Genomic DNA, 18,282 nt, shown 5'->3' with positions numbered 1-18,282 from the left:
TATTTCCAGTGCTCCCTTTGAGCTCCTCTTTTGCAAGAAATTTTAAGAAAGTTTCACTGCATATATGCAGTATTTTTCTCTCATTTGCAAATCATTCCACTCCCATACTTCTTCAGCCATTCTCCACAAAAAAAAAAAAGTATTTATATATAATGAATTAGCTGTGACAACAGCTAAAATATTTAGAAACAAAATATCTTGTCAAGAATGCACTTTCTGTTTCCGAATTTAATGATGTAAATCTAGTTCCAAGGAAGCACCAGAATGGGTGGGAATAGTCCAGGAATGAGTCTTACCTCCCTGCTGAAGACTGCCAAGAATCTTCTCACCCAGCAAGTGAATAAGTCTAGTCACAACCTAGCAATGAGAGAGAAAGGGTAAGAAAAGAAACATTCAAACAGAGTGCACTAAAAATAATGCATCTAAATGGATACTTTCAAACTTCTGTAAGATGTTATCTCAAGTTGAATAATAAGGAGATACAGTTTTGTAACCATAACTTCTTTCCTGGCTGTAATGTATGGTGACTGATCATTTGTCTTGATTTATTTTACCTTATTTTAGTCTTACTAGAAATAAACAATATTTAACTTACTCTGGCAACAGAAGAAAAAATCCAATTATTTGGGGAAACACGTCGAATCAAATTTTCCATTCTCTTCTCTGCAGTGCACTTGCACCTCTAGCACAGAAAGTCCCTGTCACTGTTGAGAGGCTGTTGCACCCCCCCTCACCTTCTGTAGGTAACAAAGGCTCAAGGCTGCACTCAGATTCCCCACCAGTCCTGCTTCCACCCCCTGCCTTGTGAATCAGTCAGCTCACAGGAATCAATTTAAGATATCTCAAATAATGGGACAAATACACAGAATCAGAACAAAATACTTATTAAAATGTTGCCCCCACAAATCACCTTCCATGGTTCCCTTGACAGGACAGATTTTTTTTTCCCCCCCTCTCAGCCATTTTGAAGTGGACTTTGATATAAACCAATGCTCCCATAGCCAAGCAAGCCTTAAAACTGATCAGCCTACCTCCGACATCAATAATCAATATTTCCCAACAAGTGGTGTAGCAGAAGACTAGTAATTGTAATATCAAGGAATATCAAGGTAGACTTGCAAAATGCATTGTTTATTCTAAACAGCTGTGCAAAAATGTTTTACCATATAAGAAAATGAGATACTTAAATGCATTCAGAATTATCACAGTAATCATTAGATATTCCCCCCTTGACAAACAATTCAAAGTCAAAACAGATGTAATCTTTCATAGGACAAAAACAAAAAACAGAACTGAAATGACAAAGCATCTTCAAAGTACCAGGCTAAACAAGCAGTAGCAAGCGGCTACCTTGCCTTTGGACAAAAAGACACACCATTCCCCTAGGAACAAGGGCTTCAGGTTGCATCTTTCAAATAAAAGACCATCATGACGGGTCAATCTGCCCAGCAGAATTATTTTATGTATCTTACTGCAAAAAGAAAAAAGTTGCCACAGACTATGAAACCTCACAGCTTTAATATATTAGCACTGATTTCTGCAGTGCCTGTAGGAGGAAGGGAGATCAAACAGGTACCTTCTGACGCAGAAATTATAACAGAGCAAGGAGGACAAGCTAAACAAAGTTATTTCAGTAATTTCTTTCCCATAGCCATAACTGCAGCTTCCTAAAGATGCCACATCAAGCTCAAGTTCAGCAAAGTTCCTCTGTTTGCCCTGGCAGCAGATGCAGTTGCCACCACCAGCACACAGCAGCCCGATGCTGAGGCAAGCCACCGGCCTTGGCCGCTCGTTGCTCTGGAACCTCAGATCGGGCCTGAAACCCTTCGGCATGCCACAAGTACAGGCAGCTCTGGGATTCAATGAGCAGAGGTGGGCTTAGCCAGGGAAATTTGCCCCAAAGAGGGGAAGACAGAATTCCTACTAGTGTGGGTGAGACTGATTTCCCTCCCTAAGGGAGGTAAGCCTGCTCCTCAGGAGCATTTGCCACACCTGTCCCTCACACATTCACCTGATAAACCACATCCACATAGCGTGACTCTACTCCAGCAGTTTTGGAAGTATTATTTATGAACATTTTACATTTCCAGACCACTTTAAACATCAGAATTTTAATTACCTTCTAAAACCATCTCCTGTATTTATAACTTTTTCTGGTTTACAGACAGCCAAGGAGAGCTTGAGTTAAATTGAAGAAAATGTCCAAGGTTAATGACAGAACTAAGAATAGAACCTACTGGTCTCGTTTTCCAGTTGGCTGCTCGTATTACCACAAAATATTATTTGTCTTGTTTGCTATAGCAAACCTTACAGCCTTGGTACATATAGATATGGAAAAATTATTTCCCCGGTGACTTTGTAAGACAAGCAAATTGCTAACCATAACAGGATGAGTCACTCTGCCGCAGTCATGGCAACGTCGAAGGAACATCAATTTGGGATCGTAGCTGAGAACTGCCCTCAAATTTCCTTGGAGTTTTATATTACATACACTGAATTTTGTTTCACAAAAAGGCAAATGTTTTCCCTTAAAAGAGGTTTGTCCATCAGTCTGAATGAGAAGTCGATATAAATCGCATATCTTCATCAACAACAGACCCAAGCTTCAGTGATTTACCTGAAGCCATTACTCTGCAGACCAGCTCTCACCAAGTTCAGGAGAAGCAGGAAGAATTCAAAATGAACAGGAAAAAAAAATAAAATGTCACCCGTCAGGTTTCTAACCACCTTCATTTAACCCCCCCCACACAAGGTGCAGCCACACACAAAAGCAGCCCCAGCCAAGAGACAAGGAAGCCCCGGGGCCAGGGAGGACCTGGGCAGCCCAGAGCGGGGCTGGTTTGTCTTTGGGAGGGAAGTGGGGGAAAAGAAAATAGAAATTATCCCCCAGGCTAGGAGGAGATATCAGGGAAACAAGTTATTACAAACATGCCAGAGAACACCCTCCTTGGAGAGACCCAGGCAGGAGAAAGCCAGATAACATGGGCACTGGCTGGCAGATACCTTGGTGCAGTCACTGCAATCTGGGCAGTCACTCAGCAGGCAGTTATTCCTGTGCTGACTATTTTGGTGCACTTTGTAGGAAAAACTTAGAATTGGCAGTGTGATCAGGTAAAAGGGAAGGCAGGAACTCCGGCAGTGCTGCTGGGAAGACTGGAGTGACCTGGCAGAAGTGCTGCATTTGCGGTACTCGTGTGGTGCAGCATGCCATGCAGCCCCAGCAGTGTCCCAGAGCAGAACCAGGGAGAGACTCAGGTATCGCTGTTCAGAAGCAGACAAGACCCCTGCCCTCACTCCCAGGCGAATCTCAATGCCTGTATCTCCCAAACACAGTGCCAGAAGAGTGCTGAGCTCTTCCCAAACATCTGGGCATGCAAAATAGTCTCATTTCCATGGCCCCATCACGTAAGGCCAGACGGCCTTTCCAGCACGGTTTGTGTGGGGTACTCATCCCTGTAGTGAATCTGGGATTTTAGTCTCTTCTAGCACCAACCCACCCAGACCTTCAAAGACTTGCCCTATACTCCACATCCACTGGCACAGAAATGCTCAGTTTAGATTTAAGGTTTGAATTGAGTTTGAAACAAACTCTGTGCCAAAAAATAAAAAAGGCAGCTAGCTGGAGCACAGACTTACCCGAGAACATTGGGAGGCTTCTGAATTACGCCAGAATCATTAACTGCCTGCAAAGTAAACACTACTTTTTGACCCCTTGTACTATGGAGAGAACCAAATGTGTTTTAGTTTGTGAGGAAGTTGAATTTATCATTCCTTATGATTATAAACCAGGCTCAGTTGCTCCTGCTCACATTATCATGCTCCTGCTCAGATCACCACAGTTAACCACTTCAACCAATAATGAGCAGATGTCAATTATGCACTTTTGTTGAAAGTCCAGTTATGAATAGAGGTACGTGGATGAAATTGCCATGCTGCAAGATGAACTCGTCCCTGTGACTAGGAGAGCATTACCCTATCCAACGCAACCACGTCAAGCTGCAAAATGATTCCAAAAGTTCACATTGGCAAGGCTTTGCCAGCAACCCAGGTATGGACCTGTAGGGTGTCGCAAAGTAGGTCTGGGTGCCAGGGTACAACAAGGTCTAGGCCAACTGTCAAAACAAGCCTCAGAAGCAAACAGATTCACTCTCCAGAGCTTATGCAAAAGGCCAGGAGGAAAGCTTACTTTACAGGGCTAGAGAAATACTCAATTTTCTATCTTGATAGCCACTCAGGACACAAGATTTACCCGTACCATTCTGCAAAAGCCCTGAATCCTCTCCTCTTCTGCAACTGTAAAATTGTAAAACCTGTCCCAGAGCAGGGCATTCAGCTGAGACACATTTTGCAGAGGAGACCATGTTCTTCCTCCTCCCACCTATTCACCGTTTCAGATTAACTCATTGGAACACTTTTGTGCAGGGCAAAATGGGATAAAGAGTATTTCTCTTTCTCAAATGGCATTAGAGAACACTTTTTTCAGCACAATTTCACCATCTCCAACCTAGCTTTTATCTTGCCACTTACCACCTCATCTACGCAGAAACATGTTGTCTTCCTGGCTGTTTCTGAAACAACTCCATCCCGAGTCAGACCCACTCAGGTTGTCACAGCAGCCTCCAGTCCCCCCGGCGCTCTCACACAGAACAGAGAAGTCTGTTTCTGCATCTGCTACAAACTTCTGGCAAGCCATTAATTTTCCCTCTGCTTAACTAATGTTAAATTACTCAGAAGACCTGCAGCCTCTGCATTGCAGGGCAGGGACTAACTCCACATTCCCGGGGGGACCGTATTTGCAGACCTTGTGATGACTAATTCCAGTTTCAAAACAAACCTCCCTCGGCGATGGGGCCAGGCAGGATTACGACACCACATCACCTGCTAGCAACGGTACAAACGCGCAGCTGATTACTCCATACACCTCAAGTATAGGAATTATCCTGAGCACTACCTGTTCACGGTTACTATAATTCCTATCCTTGAACACTTCGCTGCAGAGTAACAGCTTTCCTATAGTTCTCTGAAACATTTCAACCTGCTGTCCACACCTAGCTAATTTTCCAAGGCTAGATTTTAGTTAAGGCTTTTCCTTCTATTCAACTGTGAAACTGGTTAGGGCTTTACAATAGGTCCTTTTGAAAGTGACTTTAATGAGAATTCAGTTGTAAATAAGCATCCACAGGAAGGTATTTTCTTCCTGTGGATAGCATAGACTGCTTGACAAACCACCTGTTAATAGAAACAAGAGGACCAAAAAAGTTCTTTGTCTGGTCTCAGCCAACTTTATACTAAACCAATCTAGAGAAATCCTGGGAAGACTGCACAAAATCTGCACCAATATGCTGTTTCTGAATTCACAAATTCACAGGCTATTACGACCAGTAACAACTAATTGATTTAAAAGGCACTATGTAGTACAAATATATCTTGGTTAGAAGAGAAGAAATGTATAAAAAGTAAAAACCAAAATGAAACAAGATACTCATCAACTCTGCTCCATGCTGCAAAGGAGGCCAAGAAGTCACACGTCAGAGATAAGACTGTTGGGTTGCTCCAGCCTGCATTTTTCCATCCACAGAGCAGGTGTTTCAGCAACTCAAGAAGCAACAAACCCACCATTTTCAAGGCATGCAAATAATAATTAACCTGGGTATTGAAGAAAAGGCGTTTGTGGAATTAGTCCAGTTATGGCTTCCTACGATCAGACACGCATCCTTTCACTGTCACATCCTCACCTCCTGCCTCTCCTACCCCCATATGGGCTGATCCTTGCCTTCAGGACTTTTTGCTAGAGCAGCAATTTTGGAAGCTGATGGTATTTTGGTGGGGAAGGAAGTGGGGTGTGTTAGAGCATCATTAAATGTGCTTCTCCTTGTAGCAGCAAAGCAAAACCAACCATAACACTATAGATTGAATCAAACTCTTCAACTGCTTCCTACTATTTTGTTGCAATTGTTAAAAGGCTTTTTTTTTAAATAAAAAAAATCTGGATTAGGGATCAGGTTGAACTGCATGTTATTTTACACTCAAGGCACACAGCACCTTTGTTAGAAAGCAAAGGCACAGTGCTTCAGAAGGACAGCACAACCTCCTGTCAACGACATCTTCTTGCAGGTTCCTGGTTTAGGAAACGAGCCTTGGCTAAAGTAACCAGGGAGCAAGCCAGACACACTAGTTTGGATCTTGTACAACCAACTGACATATAGCCCTACAAAGCTGAACACCGTTTTCCTTCCAAGTTTACTCTGATTCTCTCTGGTGAATCCTCTAGCATCATCCACACCCAAAAGCACGGTGTTTTTGGAAGGAATAAAACAGCTGCAGCTGAGCTGAGCATTGTCATCCAACTAAGAAATTTAGAAAAAGTGTATTTAATAGTTAAGCCTTTAAAATTTCAAAACCAGTGAACTAATAGACCACCTTTAGTTTAAATACGTTAAATGACAATTTATTGATGCCTTCATAGCAGGGTATGATAGACCTTCACGTATATCAGAGATAAAGGACAAACAAATGGGCTTTCTACCACACAGCGACCCAATGTGAATAAGCTAGTGTGGAAAAGAGGGCTGCCAAGGGCTTTCTATTCTATACAGTAAACACAATTGGGGTAAAATAGTAATAATAGCCATTTTATCTATACAAATTCACATAATAGCAGTTTCGTTTCTGTAGAGTTCATTCCAGGACTTGAGATCATTCTCTACCAGCTTTCTGAAGGTTTTTTGGGGGTGGCAGGGGACAAGGGAGGAGGAGACGTAAATCAGCTCATCAGCTTTGATAAAACCATGGCATTATTGAAGCTTTGTATCATCCCAGATCAGTTAACCAACAAAACACTCCACTCGCCACAGGAACAGGGAGCTTAGCAAGGGGTCTCAGATTAAAACTTTAACGGCTTGAGAACCGTGGTGACAAAGCAAATCTTAAATGCTCACTCGCAACAATTCCTGGCACCTTTACAAATGCCACTAAAGCATACAGAAGAGCTGAAGCTTTATCCTGGGGTCATTTGAGCTTCTGATGCCTGTGATCATTTGTGTCTTGAAGAAAAATGTCAGTCTCGCATCACCGCGATGACTAAGCACTCGCTCCTGCCCGCCTCATGACGGGTAGCTACAGTCGGTGACCACGCTTCCGCTGAACGTTTCTCTTTTCTCCTTTTCACATCCACCTCTCCTACTGTCAAGGAAAACTTATTTTAAATGGGCCATGAGAACAAAACAGAAAAATCCGGAAGCATGGCCTCTCCTGACCTCTTCCATAGTGCCACATCAAGCTTAGCTAATGCGCTGCACAATGTACACAATGCTGGAGGGGAGCACTCTGAGAGGAGCGTGCATTATGGAACCACTTTGTAAGGCAGATAACCCTCGGGAAAGCTCAGTCCACCTCAGAAAAGCTCTGGTTAAAATAAGCATAGAAAACTAGCAGAACTTGCTGGTAAAGATGATGCGTTCTGAATATATTTAAAACCCAAGGGCAGACTTAGAGAATTAAAAGAAAGATGCAGAAAAACTCTGTAATTTCTAGTGTGCATTTCTAGCATGGAAAAGGTTGCCTTACAGTTCACTTCCCCACAGCACCAAAGCACTTTCTCAGTGCAATTTCCATCAACTACAGCAGGTCTAAATTTCAAGTTAGAATTAAAAAAATAAAAATAAAAAAAATCTTAGCTCAGTAGAGGCAAAGAAACCGAAATGCGATCCAAGTTATACACTGATGTTAGAATATCTCTGTAATCTGTTAACAAATTCTGCGCTCTTGCTACTGCTTCAAAACTGCTTCATGATGCCAAAAACCATGAGCTTATTCTCTGTCCTACTTTTCAGAACTGAAAGCAGTGATGAAAATAGAAAGAATCAATTCCGTTTTACTCCTGCAACTCTGAAAAGCTTCAAGTAGCACCAGAAGCAAGCACGGAGGCTGTCAGAGGAGCAAATGCTCTCCCTGGCTGAGTGCCCCAGTGGCTGTGCTGGAGAGCTGTGGTCCTCAGGTGCGAGCCCTGAGAAGACAAAGAAGTTTGGCACTGTGGATCACTTTACCACTTTCAGACGGGAACATCCAGGCTGCCATATCCAGAATGACTCAAGGCTGAGATGCTTCCCTGAGAACCTAGAAGATGTAGATTTGACTGAGGAGGATCCAGAAATCAACATCTGTTATTTCTGGGCATGTGCTCTGAAAATTCGGCCATTACTTATAAATCAGATGAGATCCCCCAGGCTCACCCATCTGTTTCATCCCCCAGAATAACAGCAGCTATAGCAGGTCACATCAAAGATCCCAGCAAAGCAGTATCCTGTCTGTAACAGGACCAAAGCAGATGTGCAGGAAAAAACACAAAAAAGAAGGCAAGCATATGGTGCTTCCCCGAGCATCAGCTGTGCAATTTTCCACTGAGCATCACAGCTCAAAAAACCCAAATTACTGTAAGGATGAATAGAGCGCTATTTCACTCATTTCTCACCACTCTCATCCGCAAGCACAACCCATGTTTACAATTTTCTTAACCATCCGTAATATTTTCTAATAACGTATTCAAGAGCCAGATCCCTTTCTGGCTCACTGACAAACATCAGGGCTGCTGAAAGGTTTGCAGGATGAAGTCTCTCATCTAACTTCCAGAGCCATAGGGGTTTTCAGCCTTCACATATAATAGCAAAGCTCAAGGGTAACTAACTGAAGTGGTAATCCTACCCCACTAACTGCTCAGCTCTCAGCTGTTAGGCAGGAGATGGAGGCTCTTTGGAAGCTGCCAAAAACACCAAAACAAAAGCAACTGTCCTCTGAACTAAGGGAGCGTTTCCCATGGCTCAGGGGACAAGCACCACGGTTTCATCTCTATTCCCTCAAGCAAGACCCAGGTGAACTTAATCTCATCAGTCAGTCAGAGGTACCTATGTTGGATAGAAGCAGTTTGTTTGCTTTTCCTTCCTCTACAATACAGTTTCCTGATTTGCAGAGGACTAAGAGGGAAATCCTTCATATCCCACTGCTCAATCACAAGCTAGCTCTTGCTACCTAGTCACTTATTTCAAAAACCATTGCACCTGCTATCTGTTCATTACTTTATTACTTCTGGTTGGATAGGGAAAACATCATAAATCCTGTGTATAAATAACTCTACTAGAACAGCAGGAGAGAAAATAGGACATAGATCGTTAGCCTGTCCCTCTGCTCAGCACTGAACACCACCTCAAACAAAAGGATTTGTTAAGATATTATACAAATCTTTCAGCCTTTCCAGGGAGCACAATCACCCTTTCCTTAATAGTCAACTGCAATTTCAGTACACTACCATTTGCTCTGTCTCAATACTGTGAGTAATTCATGCCCTTTCTTTCAAGAGATAACTTTATACACTTGAAAATAGCTATTGTTTCTTCCCTTAACCATTCAATCATTTTGCTTTTAGAGGTTAATATTTCTAAACACCAGTCAGCCATCTTTTTGTCCTCTTTCTTCTCGTCAGGTGATCTGCCTCTTCCTTCAAGCATGCTGCTGCAGGCTGATACTGAAGCTTTTCAACCATCAGGAATGCAAAGATTTCTTCACTCAAAAGCATTTTAATAACACTTATTTTCCTCAACTGCATGACATTGTTAAGGCATGTTCAGCTTTTGATCTCCATCATTCTTTTTCTAGGAAACTGCTGTCCAGACCCTTCTCTGCATGCAATTTATTAGTCAACAGCTCGAAAATTTCTCTCCACTTTAATGCCCTGAACTTCACACTTGACTTTGTACTTTGATTTCAAACTTTCTACCCAATTGTTTTCCTCTACCACTTGAGTTCTCTCACTTCTATCCTTCCTCTCTTTTGTCTAGTGGATTTAACAGACCAAAAAAAAGACGACAAGAACTCTGAGTTCATATAAATATTTTATCTTACATTCCTAAGACAGTCTGAAGGCACTAACTGCACAAATCCCCTATTTATAGTCTCTTACACTCCTTTCTACTTCTAATGCTTGTTCTTAAAATCACCCTATAATGAAAACAAATTCCCAGTTTTGATACTAGTTAAATATTTATCTTCGAATTTGGAGATCTCAAATAGCAGCAATTAAGAATATGTTTCTCTAACAGCCTTTTTGAGAGAACTTTTCATTAAGACCTATATATTTCATTACGAACAATTAGCCAAATTATATGCAAGTCTAAAGAAAAATAACTCCATCCTCAGAAAGGTCAGCAGCTTGTGGCTGATCAAACATGTTCTTTAAATGTGGGAAGATTATTTGAATTCTATTATAAATAGGCGTTTAAATTATACTATAGACATAGCACTTAAGTTCAACTTCCACCACAAAGATTCACACCTCTACATAGAGTGCCCTCCAGGGAAAAACAATTCTGACCATTGATAAAATAGGGAAGAGTGAAAGAGAGACATTAATTATTGCCTGAGACAAAAATGCAGAATTGGAACACAGCCTTTGTGCAGATTAGCATTCAAGACATTATTAAGTGTTAAATGTTTAGTGCTTACTAGTAATTTATGGTTTAAATGTCTAGTGGTAACACTTAAAATCATCCACTGTGTAAAGAGAAAGGTGGTTTAAGAATTCCACCTGGCTCATTTCCTCGCTTCCCGTTTGGTCAGCAAGGAGTGATAATGAGAAGGGCAACTCAAGACAGCACGCCATGGCATCGTCGCCCAGTTTATGGCTAGCTTTGTACAAGAAGTTCTATAATGCTAACAGTTCATAAACCTGGGCAAGAAATCTCTTATGTTAAATAGAGAAGTATAGAATCAGAGGAGTATTCAGGAGAGATTCAGGGAACAGAAGTGCCTTAATAACCCATAGCAGAAGTTCAAAAACAATTTAGCAAAAATTTTGCTTACAGGGAAGCCAGGAAGATTATTTTCCCTTGATGTGCATCTCTTCTGCACGCTTACTGCTAGGAGAATTGCAATAACATAGACAAAACCGCCACCGTTTTTGTAATGTGAGAAATCATGAACACATTCCTATTTTACAGTTACCAAAATCTCAGAAATGTTATTATGGTCTTCAAAAAGCAAAAATTGAATATTTTAATCAGGTTTGTCATTTTGGCAGCTTTTTAAGAAATCTTGCAAAATAAGTACATATTTTAAAGAGAGAAAAAAAAAAAGAAATAATTTGAAGCAACAGCATTAAAGAATCATCTTTAATGCTACCAACACGATTTAGTGCTTAGTATAATGTCTTTGATGCACTTAGAGACAAAAAGAATTAAATTTCAAGTCCGTCACTCTTAGATTTGCATTAGAGAGGTATAATGTCAAGTGAATTAAAGAAGGTGGATGATTTGATGGATTCAAGGGAGCAATCATAGTCTTCAGGACACATAAAAATATGGCAGTTGCAGAATCAAGATGGACAGCACGGAATGCAAGGATGAAGAAAACCAACTCCCAAATCTGGAAATAAAGGTACATATAATCAAGCCTTGACTTTGAGTCCTAGTGAGCAGGACAAGTGAATAACAACATTTTAAAGTGATTTTAAAAAATCAGACTGTCATTTATTATCAATACCACTAAGCAATTTCCACTTTACTAAATACACATCCTGCATTTAGTGCGAACTTTTTCCAGATATACAGAAGAGCCCTAATAAAACATGCCAACATTGATTAGAAGATAAAGGAAGAGAAGCTGGTAAAAGCCTGGTATAGATCAGATCAGACAGACACAGAACAAAATGTTTTCTCTGTATGCATCAATCATACAAAAAAAAAAAAAAAAAAAAAAAAAAAAAGGACTTGGTGCTTAATGGAGAGTTTTAGCTCCTAAAATAGCATTTAACGCAGACAGAAAAGAGTTTTAATTTTCTTACCTGGGGGAATTTGCGTTTGATAGATGTCAGTGCTCCCTCTGGGAGTTTGGCAAGTTCGGAATCTCTGACTGCATGAACAGTTGTGGCTCTGGGTTGATGGGTTAATGCCTCTACCTGAAAGAACAGAGCCAAAACATTAAAGATAATTAATACGTCGTAAAAATAGCATGTCAGGGTGAAGAAACTGAACAATTCCCAAGGACTGGACGATCATAGCTTTTGCTGACATACATTCAGAACAGAATATTATTTTTGCCCCCAAGAGCCCTTAGAGCCAACTTACTGAAGGCACATTTGTCTGCAGCAAGTATCAGTATCTATTCAATCCAAATCTCCCAGATGCACATTCTGCTATCTGACAGTTTCAGTTTTTCCACAGACCGGAATCCATAGCACCAAAAGACAGACGGTATTAAAGCAGTTTTGTTGAGCTTCTGCAAGTTCTTACACACAGTGAATCTCTGCAGCAAGCAGAACTATTTTTAAGGCTTGCTAGAAGAGCAACCGGGAGACACAACGAACTCAATTATCACAACAGAAGTTATATGCTTTTGCTGTATCTTTTAATCCTTCATTTTTAAGTGGAAAAAAAAAAAAAAAAAGCCATCTAAGAGAAAGAAGAAAACTCACTTCTCTATTGCTTTTCCTTTCCTTCCTCCCCCCACCTCATGCCACCCTGAAATACTTTGTTTTTACTCTCAGAAGCTGAATACCAGAAAACTTGCAAAAACCAAGGCTTTCTAAACCTTAAAAGGGAAGAGGAGCAAATCAGCACACTTTAGCCAGACTGGAGCTTCATTTTTCCCCAGGTTTTTACACACAGGCATGAGTATCTGTGCTATGTAAACACAAAAATGAGTATGCAACAGCCTGAATATAGTGCCCAATTATTTAATTTAGAAACATTTAATTTATTGAAAATTGAAGTTTAAAGAAGAAAATGATCATGCGATTAAAATTAATACAGGGATATTTTCCTTTACAGGGAGAACTGACACAATATAAATAAAAAAGGGCTGTAAAGCCCTGCTCCGCGAAATGCAGCTGTGTGCTGAATCCCCTGCTGTACCATCCGCACAACCCTGAGCCCATCACCAGCTCCTATTTTGTTTTGAAATGCAGAAATCAAATTCCCTGGTGAAATATTTTCACATGCTTAATGAGATAGCCTGCTAGGCGAGATGGCGTCACTCGGAGCTCAGGCGTGAGCTCCAACATTTAATTGCTTAGTAACAGCCTGGTGCACAGTTTTGCAAGTTTTAGCACTAGGCAATGTTTACCAGGTTTAATATCCATACATCACGCATTCAGACAAAAATGGTGGCCGCTGTAGGAGCTGTAATTACTGAGGTTAATACACAAACAACAAAAAAAATCCTCGCTCTGGCTGCAATTCACGGGCACTTTTTAAGTGTCATTTTAAGTTGTCCAGCAGAAAAAAAAAAAAACAACAAGTAACGCATCAGCTTGCAATTATTTTTTTTTTACAGATTTTGTTTGAAAGCTTATGTTAACAGCAAATTCCAACAGAAATAATGCCTTCATTACTGAAGTAAGGGCTCAGACACACAAAGTTACTATAATGTATATAATACACTGCACATTGGCTAAGCTCTGCCAGGCATGCACTTCTGCCTGCACTACAAGAAGATTAATTGAAAACACACGACTCCATGACCCCCCTTACAACAAGAGTGCTGTCTTGGAAGACTACATGTGCACAAAATGGACAGTTCAGACAGCCAGAACATTTAGATCTCAAAAACTTGCAATTAGTCCAGAAAGCTGAGATCACAGCCTGCTAATATTAACTCCCTAAAATAGCTCATAAAGAACTTATATCAACAAAAGTTGTGTCGTGCATGAAAGAATGCACAAGTAAATTAGAAGTCACTCCATTTTTGCAAGACCCAGCCTTTGGGTTTTTTTCAGATGCCAGGGATGTTTTATCATGTAATGACATTTTAAACCAGTTACACAGATCACAAGGTGGGAGGGAATGTCACGCCATCCTTGTACACACATTTACAGGTCCCCTTCAGCTTCCCCAGATGGTTGGGTAATGTCTTCTGTTTATCTCTGCCCCTTAGTACAAGCTTTTGATCACAGTTTTTGGCTCTGCCTTTTAGCTTCCTTATCCTGAAAGTAGATTAAGAACTGTAATTGTTAAAATAAAACCCTGTCTTCTCGAGCAGTCATCACCCAACTGAGTTAAATTTATATAAAGAAAAACACTCGAACTGTCTAATATCCTTTTCCATTATTTTCATTATATAAAAGTGCATAAAATTAACCATGCTCCAAACAGGTCACAAGTCTTTTTACAAATCTAATCTTTTCTGAAAGGGAATTAAATTTTAAAACAAAGCCTCAGGGATTTTTTTCTCCAAACCGTGACTTTGTCTGTTTCAATTGTAACTTGTCCACAGGCAGAACAAAAGGGAGATGGAGACATTTTTCAAGCCTCCCTTTCAAGGGGCCATTTAAATCTCCAGAGGAAGTGGCATTTGCAACACCGGTGTTACGCACCCCTGCAAATGCTGCAGATTTGTTGAATGCAATTCCCACCTGACTACAGAAAATGGATCTTGTACTACTCTCTTGCCCACACATACAATATAAATCTTGCCATCAACTTTAATATTCTCATGCAAATAGACGCCAGTATTGTAGCATGGAAACATCTGGGTCCCAGGCACTGCAGCAAGAAATTCAAATTTTGCTTTCCCCTCGGATATCATCATCTGCATTACCAGCATCTATTTTTATTAGTTTTCCCAAACTATTCATATAATAACTCTTCATCACTGGAAGAGAAAGAGCTCTCATTCAATATTCAGACCATCTATAGGATTATTCTGAACCTTCACTGCATTCTCGTGTCTCCTCTCTTCACACCCTGTGCTTAAAAAGCCTTTGTTGCACCAGTTCAAAGTTCTCTGCACAGGGGAATTTGCCTCACCAAATCAGCATTTGGCTATTCCTACTTTTTTTGGAGACAGACACATTCTAACCATACAGTCATAGTTGTCCCTAGTCAATTATACTTTTCCTCTTTATTAAGAAATTATCTGAGATGATACTTATTCAAGAGGTGTAGTTTTGTGGGATTTTTCTTTAGAAAAACAAGCTCCGAGCAACATGTACTTACTTAAAATTCTTTCAGCCTCAGAGCAGATTCAAACTCTTGTGGCTCCTCTGTTCAATTAACATTTTAAACAAGCTTACTTATTTTTTCAGGTTTGTAAGTAATAAAAGAATTCAAGATTTAGCGTAAAATTTTATGTTGAATAAAATCACCTGTGATCAGCAGAGCAACCTCATAAGATTATTTCTTTAGTTAGAAAAAACAAGTTTAATATCAAGATCACCCACCACAGCTGCAGGAATCAACCAACACTAAGTCACCAACATAACATTAATGAACATTTTGAATAAATAAATAGCAGTATTAATTATTTTCCAAATCTTTTTCAAATCTGACCCTAAATAAGAGAAGGAAATATTGTAATTTGTATATATGTGAGTAGGTATATCTACTACCCAAGGCTCCTTTTCAGCTTCCTTCACCAGAATCATCATTTATCCATCACAACATGAACACGGCTACAACGTTTGTTCCACTGTAAGAAAGAATCGGTAATCTCCTTCCCACCTCTTTTCAAATTCAAGTCAACACGATATATTTTGCTTGAAACAAATAGTACATCTGTCAGTCCTCTGGTCCTTCTCTCCTAGCATGCATTCTTCCTCCCAAGTGACAAGCGTCTGAACAAGTTCTTCCCTTCACTGGTGTTGGGTTTACTTTGCCTTTTAATTTTTAATTCACCCATGTACTTCCTCTCTCCCTCAAACAATCCTCTGGTTTTCTCAGAGTTCACCGAAGGCTGCAGCCTGCCATCTCTTCTGTGCTATCTAGACTGGCTATTCTTTCCTCTGCTTATTATTTAATGCTGTAAACTCAGCAAACCCACAGCAGTGTTCTCTCTGCTTTGAAATCAGTCTCTTTGAAACCAGTTTGCCCAATTTCAGCAGTTATGCTAAAACATTAAATGTTCTGTTCATTGCTCACCTGTCTCTAAGGTCTACCCTTTGCCTCCTCATTTACAGCAAATATCAACATCTCTTCTCTCTTCCACCTCCATCACATCCTCAAAAATCTGTCCGCACGTCATTGTCTTTACTTCCATTTCCTTCAAGAGCTGCATGAAGCAATGCTTTAAGTACTATTAACAATTTGCATCAAGGAGCAGATGTAAATTGAGTGTTATACACTCTGTGGTTCTTGTAACTGATCACAAGTTTTACCATAGGTGGCTGTCCCTCCTTTGCTAACGCAGTTCTGTTGTTCCTATCGGGAAGGAGGGAAGGAAAATAAAACCTATAAATAGACCTACGCTCTTTTTACCATTTCTTTCAGTTAATTCTGACAGGTTTTCCTCATCTTCTCCTAATTCAGTATTAAAAAGCGACAAAAACGTCACGTACAATGCCCATGATTCACAACCCGAGTTTACAAGTTCCTTACAAAGAAAAAGTGTTAAAAATCCTTTAAAACAAGGGGAGAAAGCAATTTATATTCTCATGACCTCTTTTGACTTTATTTTCAACACTCATTCCTGACAGTTCTTCTTACAGCTCTCCAAATTACACAGATGGAAAGTAAAAACCAGCAAGCAGCATCATCTTCTGCAGGTTGGTCTAATTACTCCAAAATTCCTTTTTGTGCTACATCCAACAAACCACTTTGAATATTTGCCAAAGTGTGTGGATAGTGCCAATGGAAGACGCACAGCTATTCCCCACACTTAGCCTTGAGCATCTCAGAGATGGCAAGAAGGACTTGACCAACACCGGGGCTGTTTTACGTTAGTCCATCCGCTGGCCCAATAGAAGATATCGCTTCTCCAAACAAATTCAGCCTCATTCTAACGGGTTATTGTGAACTTCTCCAATAATCAAACAGCAAGATACAAATCATTTCAAAATACAATTTCTTGCCTATATTATTTTTCCACGTGAGTTCCTAAATCTGCCCAGCAGGCTAGTACACCGGTGCAGCCTGAATTAGTGACGCAAGTCCACAGGATGGTGTTCACATTCACCAGCCCATTCTCCCAGACCTTCCACCAGCAGCAGATTTACACCCTTGTGGCTCTTCTGCACATTCCCTTCCCCTCCATGTTTATAATATACTGCTTGCAGTTTCTCCTCCTTCATAGCTACTATCCAACCCCAGAATATTTTATTCTCTTATATATCATACTTCTTCCTCTCATAGCTATCTTTTCCTCGCTACGAGCTCATAAAAAGCTGCATTTATCTCAGCCCAGGATGAGCACCACCCCTGCACTGCCACCCTCCGGGCACAACGCAGCAGGAGCCAGCAGCAGCCACAGAAACGTGAGGCTCAGGTCTAACATGACCCTGGCAAGGTTAGGAGCCCAAAAATTAAGTTAAGCAACTTAAAATCTTCATCGTCCAAATCCCCATTCATGAACTCCCCAATCACTGCCTGCCCGTGAGCCTGGTAAGCTTTAAAGTTTTCATGCCCACTCAAGACACTTTGGTGGGGGGTGGCAGCCCACGAACAAGCACACTCTTACAGAACAGAAGCTGGGGAGAAGGGACAGGACAAATCCACATGTGTTTTGATGAAAGCAGCACTGCACCTAACAAAACAAGGGCAAGAACTCTGGTAACAGCCAAAATAAGTTATGAGGTGTTTTCTTCTCTTCACGATGCCTGTAACCTCATCACCAGAGGAGGAAACGGGCCGTTCTGGGCAGTGGTGCAGCACTGCAGCCAGATGCTTCCCAGCACAGTCCCTGGGGACTCCCAGCTGACAGCTCCCATGTGCCAAACCTGCACCTCTCCCTGCTCACACAGCGCCCACCACGTGCCCTGACCGCACCTGGCAAAAGGAACAGCAGCACCTGAAGAAACGGGAGGGCTGCCACAAGACACCAGGAGGCAAGGCACAGGGACAAACAGAACACTCAAGGAAGTGCAGATGCACTGGTGGAGGCCTAAGAAGAAATATCAACACTGACACCTGCTGATAGTTTCAGATGCTCAAGGAACAGGGAAAAAACAAGCCAGATGCACAGGTACCAGCAGCACACTCCCATCTCCAAATCCAGCCCAAAGCAGCAGAGCAGTGCAGGCAGACAAAAGCCACGCACACGAAGGTTGTCACAGCAGTACTTCTGCCAGGCTAGGCCAGGAGATGAAGCTGCTGCAACTGAAGAGGATGATGCAACATAATAAATGTTACATGAAGGGCAACCAAACCCTACGTGGAACTTTTTTTTTTTTTTTCTGGTTTAAACTAGCTGTTCTCAGGCCCTGCCTGAGCTGATTTGCACGTGAAGCAGCAAACACATGATGTTCATCTCAAAGATGTTTCCTCTAGCCATCAGTTAGGAAGGATCTAAAACATTAACTTGCTT

At 41.1% G+C, this 18,282-nt stretch overlaps 1 protein-coding gene across 1 annotated transcript in view; it reads right to left on the bottom strand.

Moving 5' to 3' along the window:
• PNPLA7 (patatin like domain 7, lysophospholipase) overlaps positions 1-18,282 on the bottom strand; it is a 127,252-nt gene that overhangs the window by 64,288 nt on the left and 44,682 nt on the right. Inside the window, exons 20-21 of the mRNA XM_082775679.1 lie at positions 11,831-11,944; positions 297-357 (exon numbers count right to left, since the gene is read on the bottom strand). Coding sequence (XP_082631805.1) covers positions 297-357; positions 11,831-11,944 — 175 coding nt within the window. The remainder of the gene's footprint in view (positions 1-296; positions 358-11,830; positions 11,945-18,282) is intronic.

Source organism: Aythya marila, assembly GCF_965140915.1.
Source record: "Aythya marila genome assembly, chromosome: 19".
NCBI classification, from domain to species: domain Eukaryota; kingdom Metazoa; phylum Chordata; class Aves; order Anseriformes; family Anatidae; genus Aythya; species Aythya marila.
Note: the sequence above shows the minus strand (reverse complement) of the source record. Positions and strands in the feature narration are given on the sequence as shown.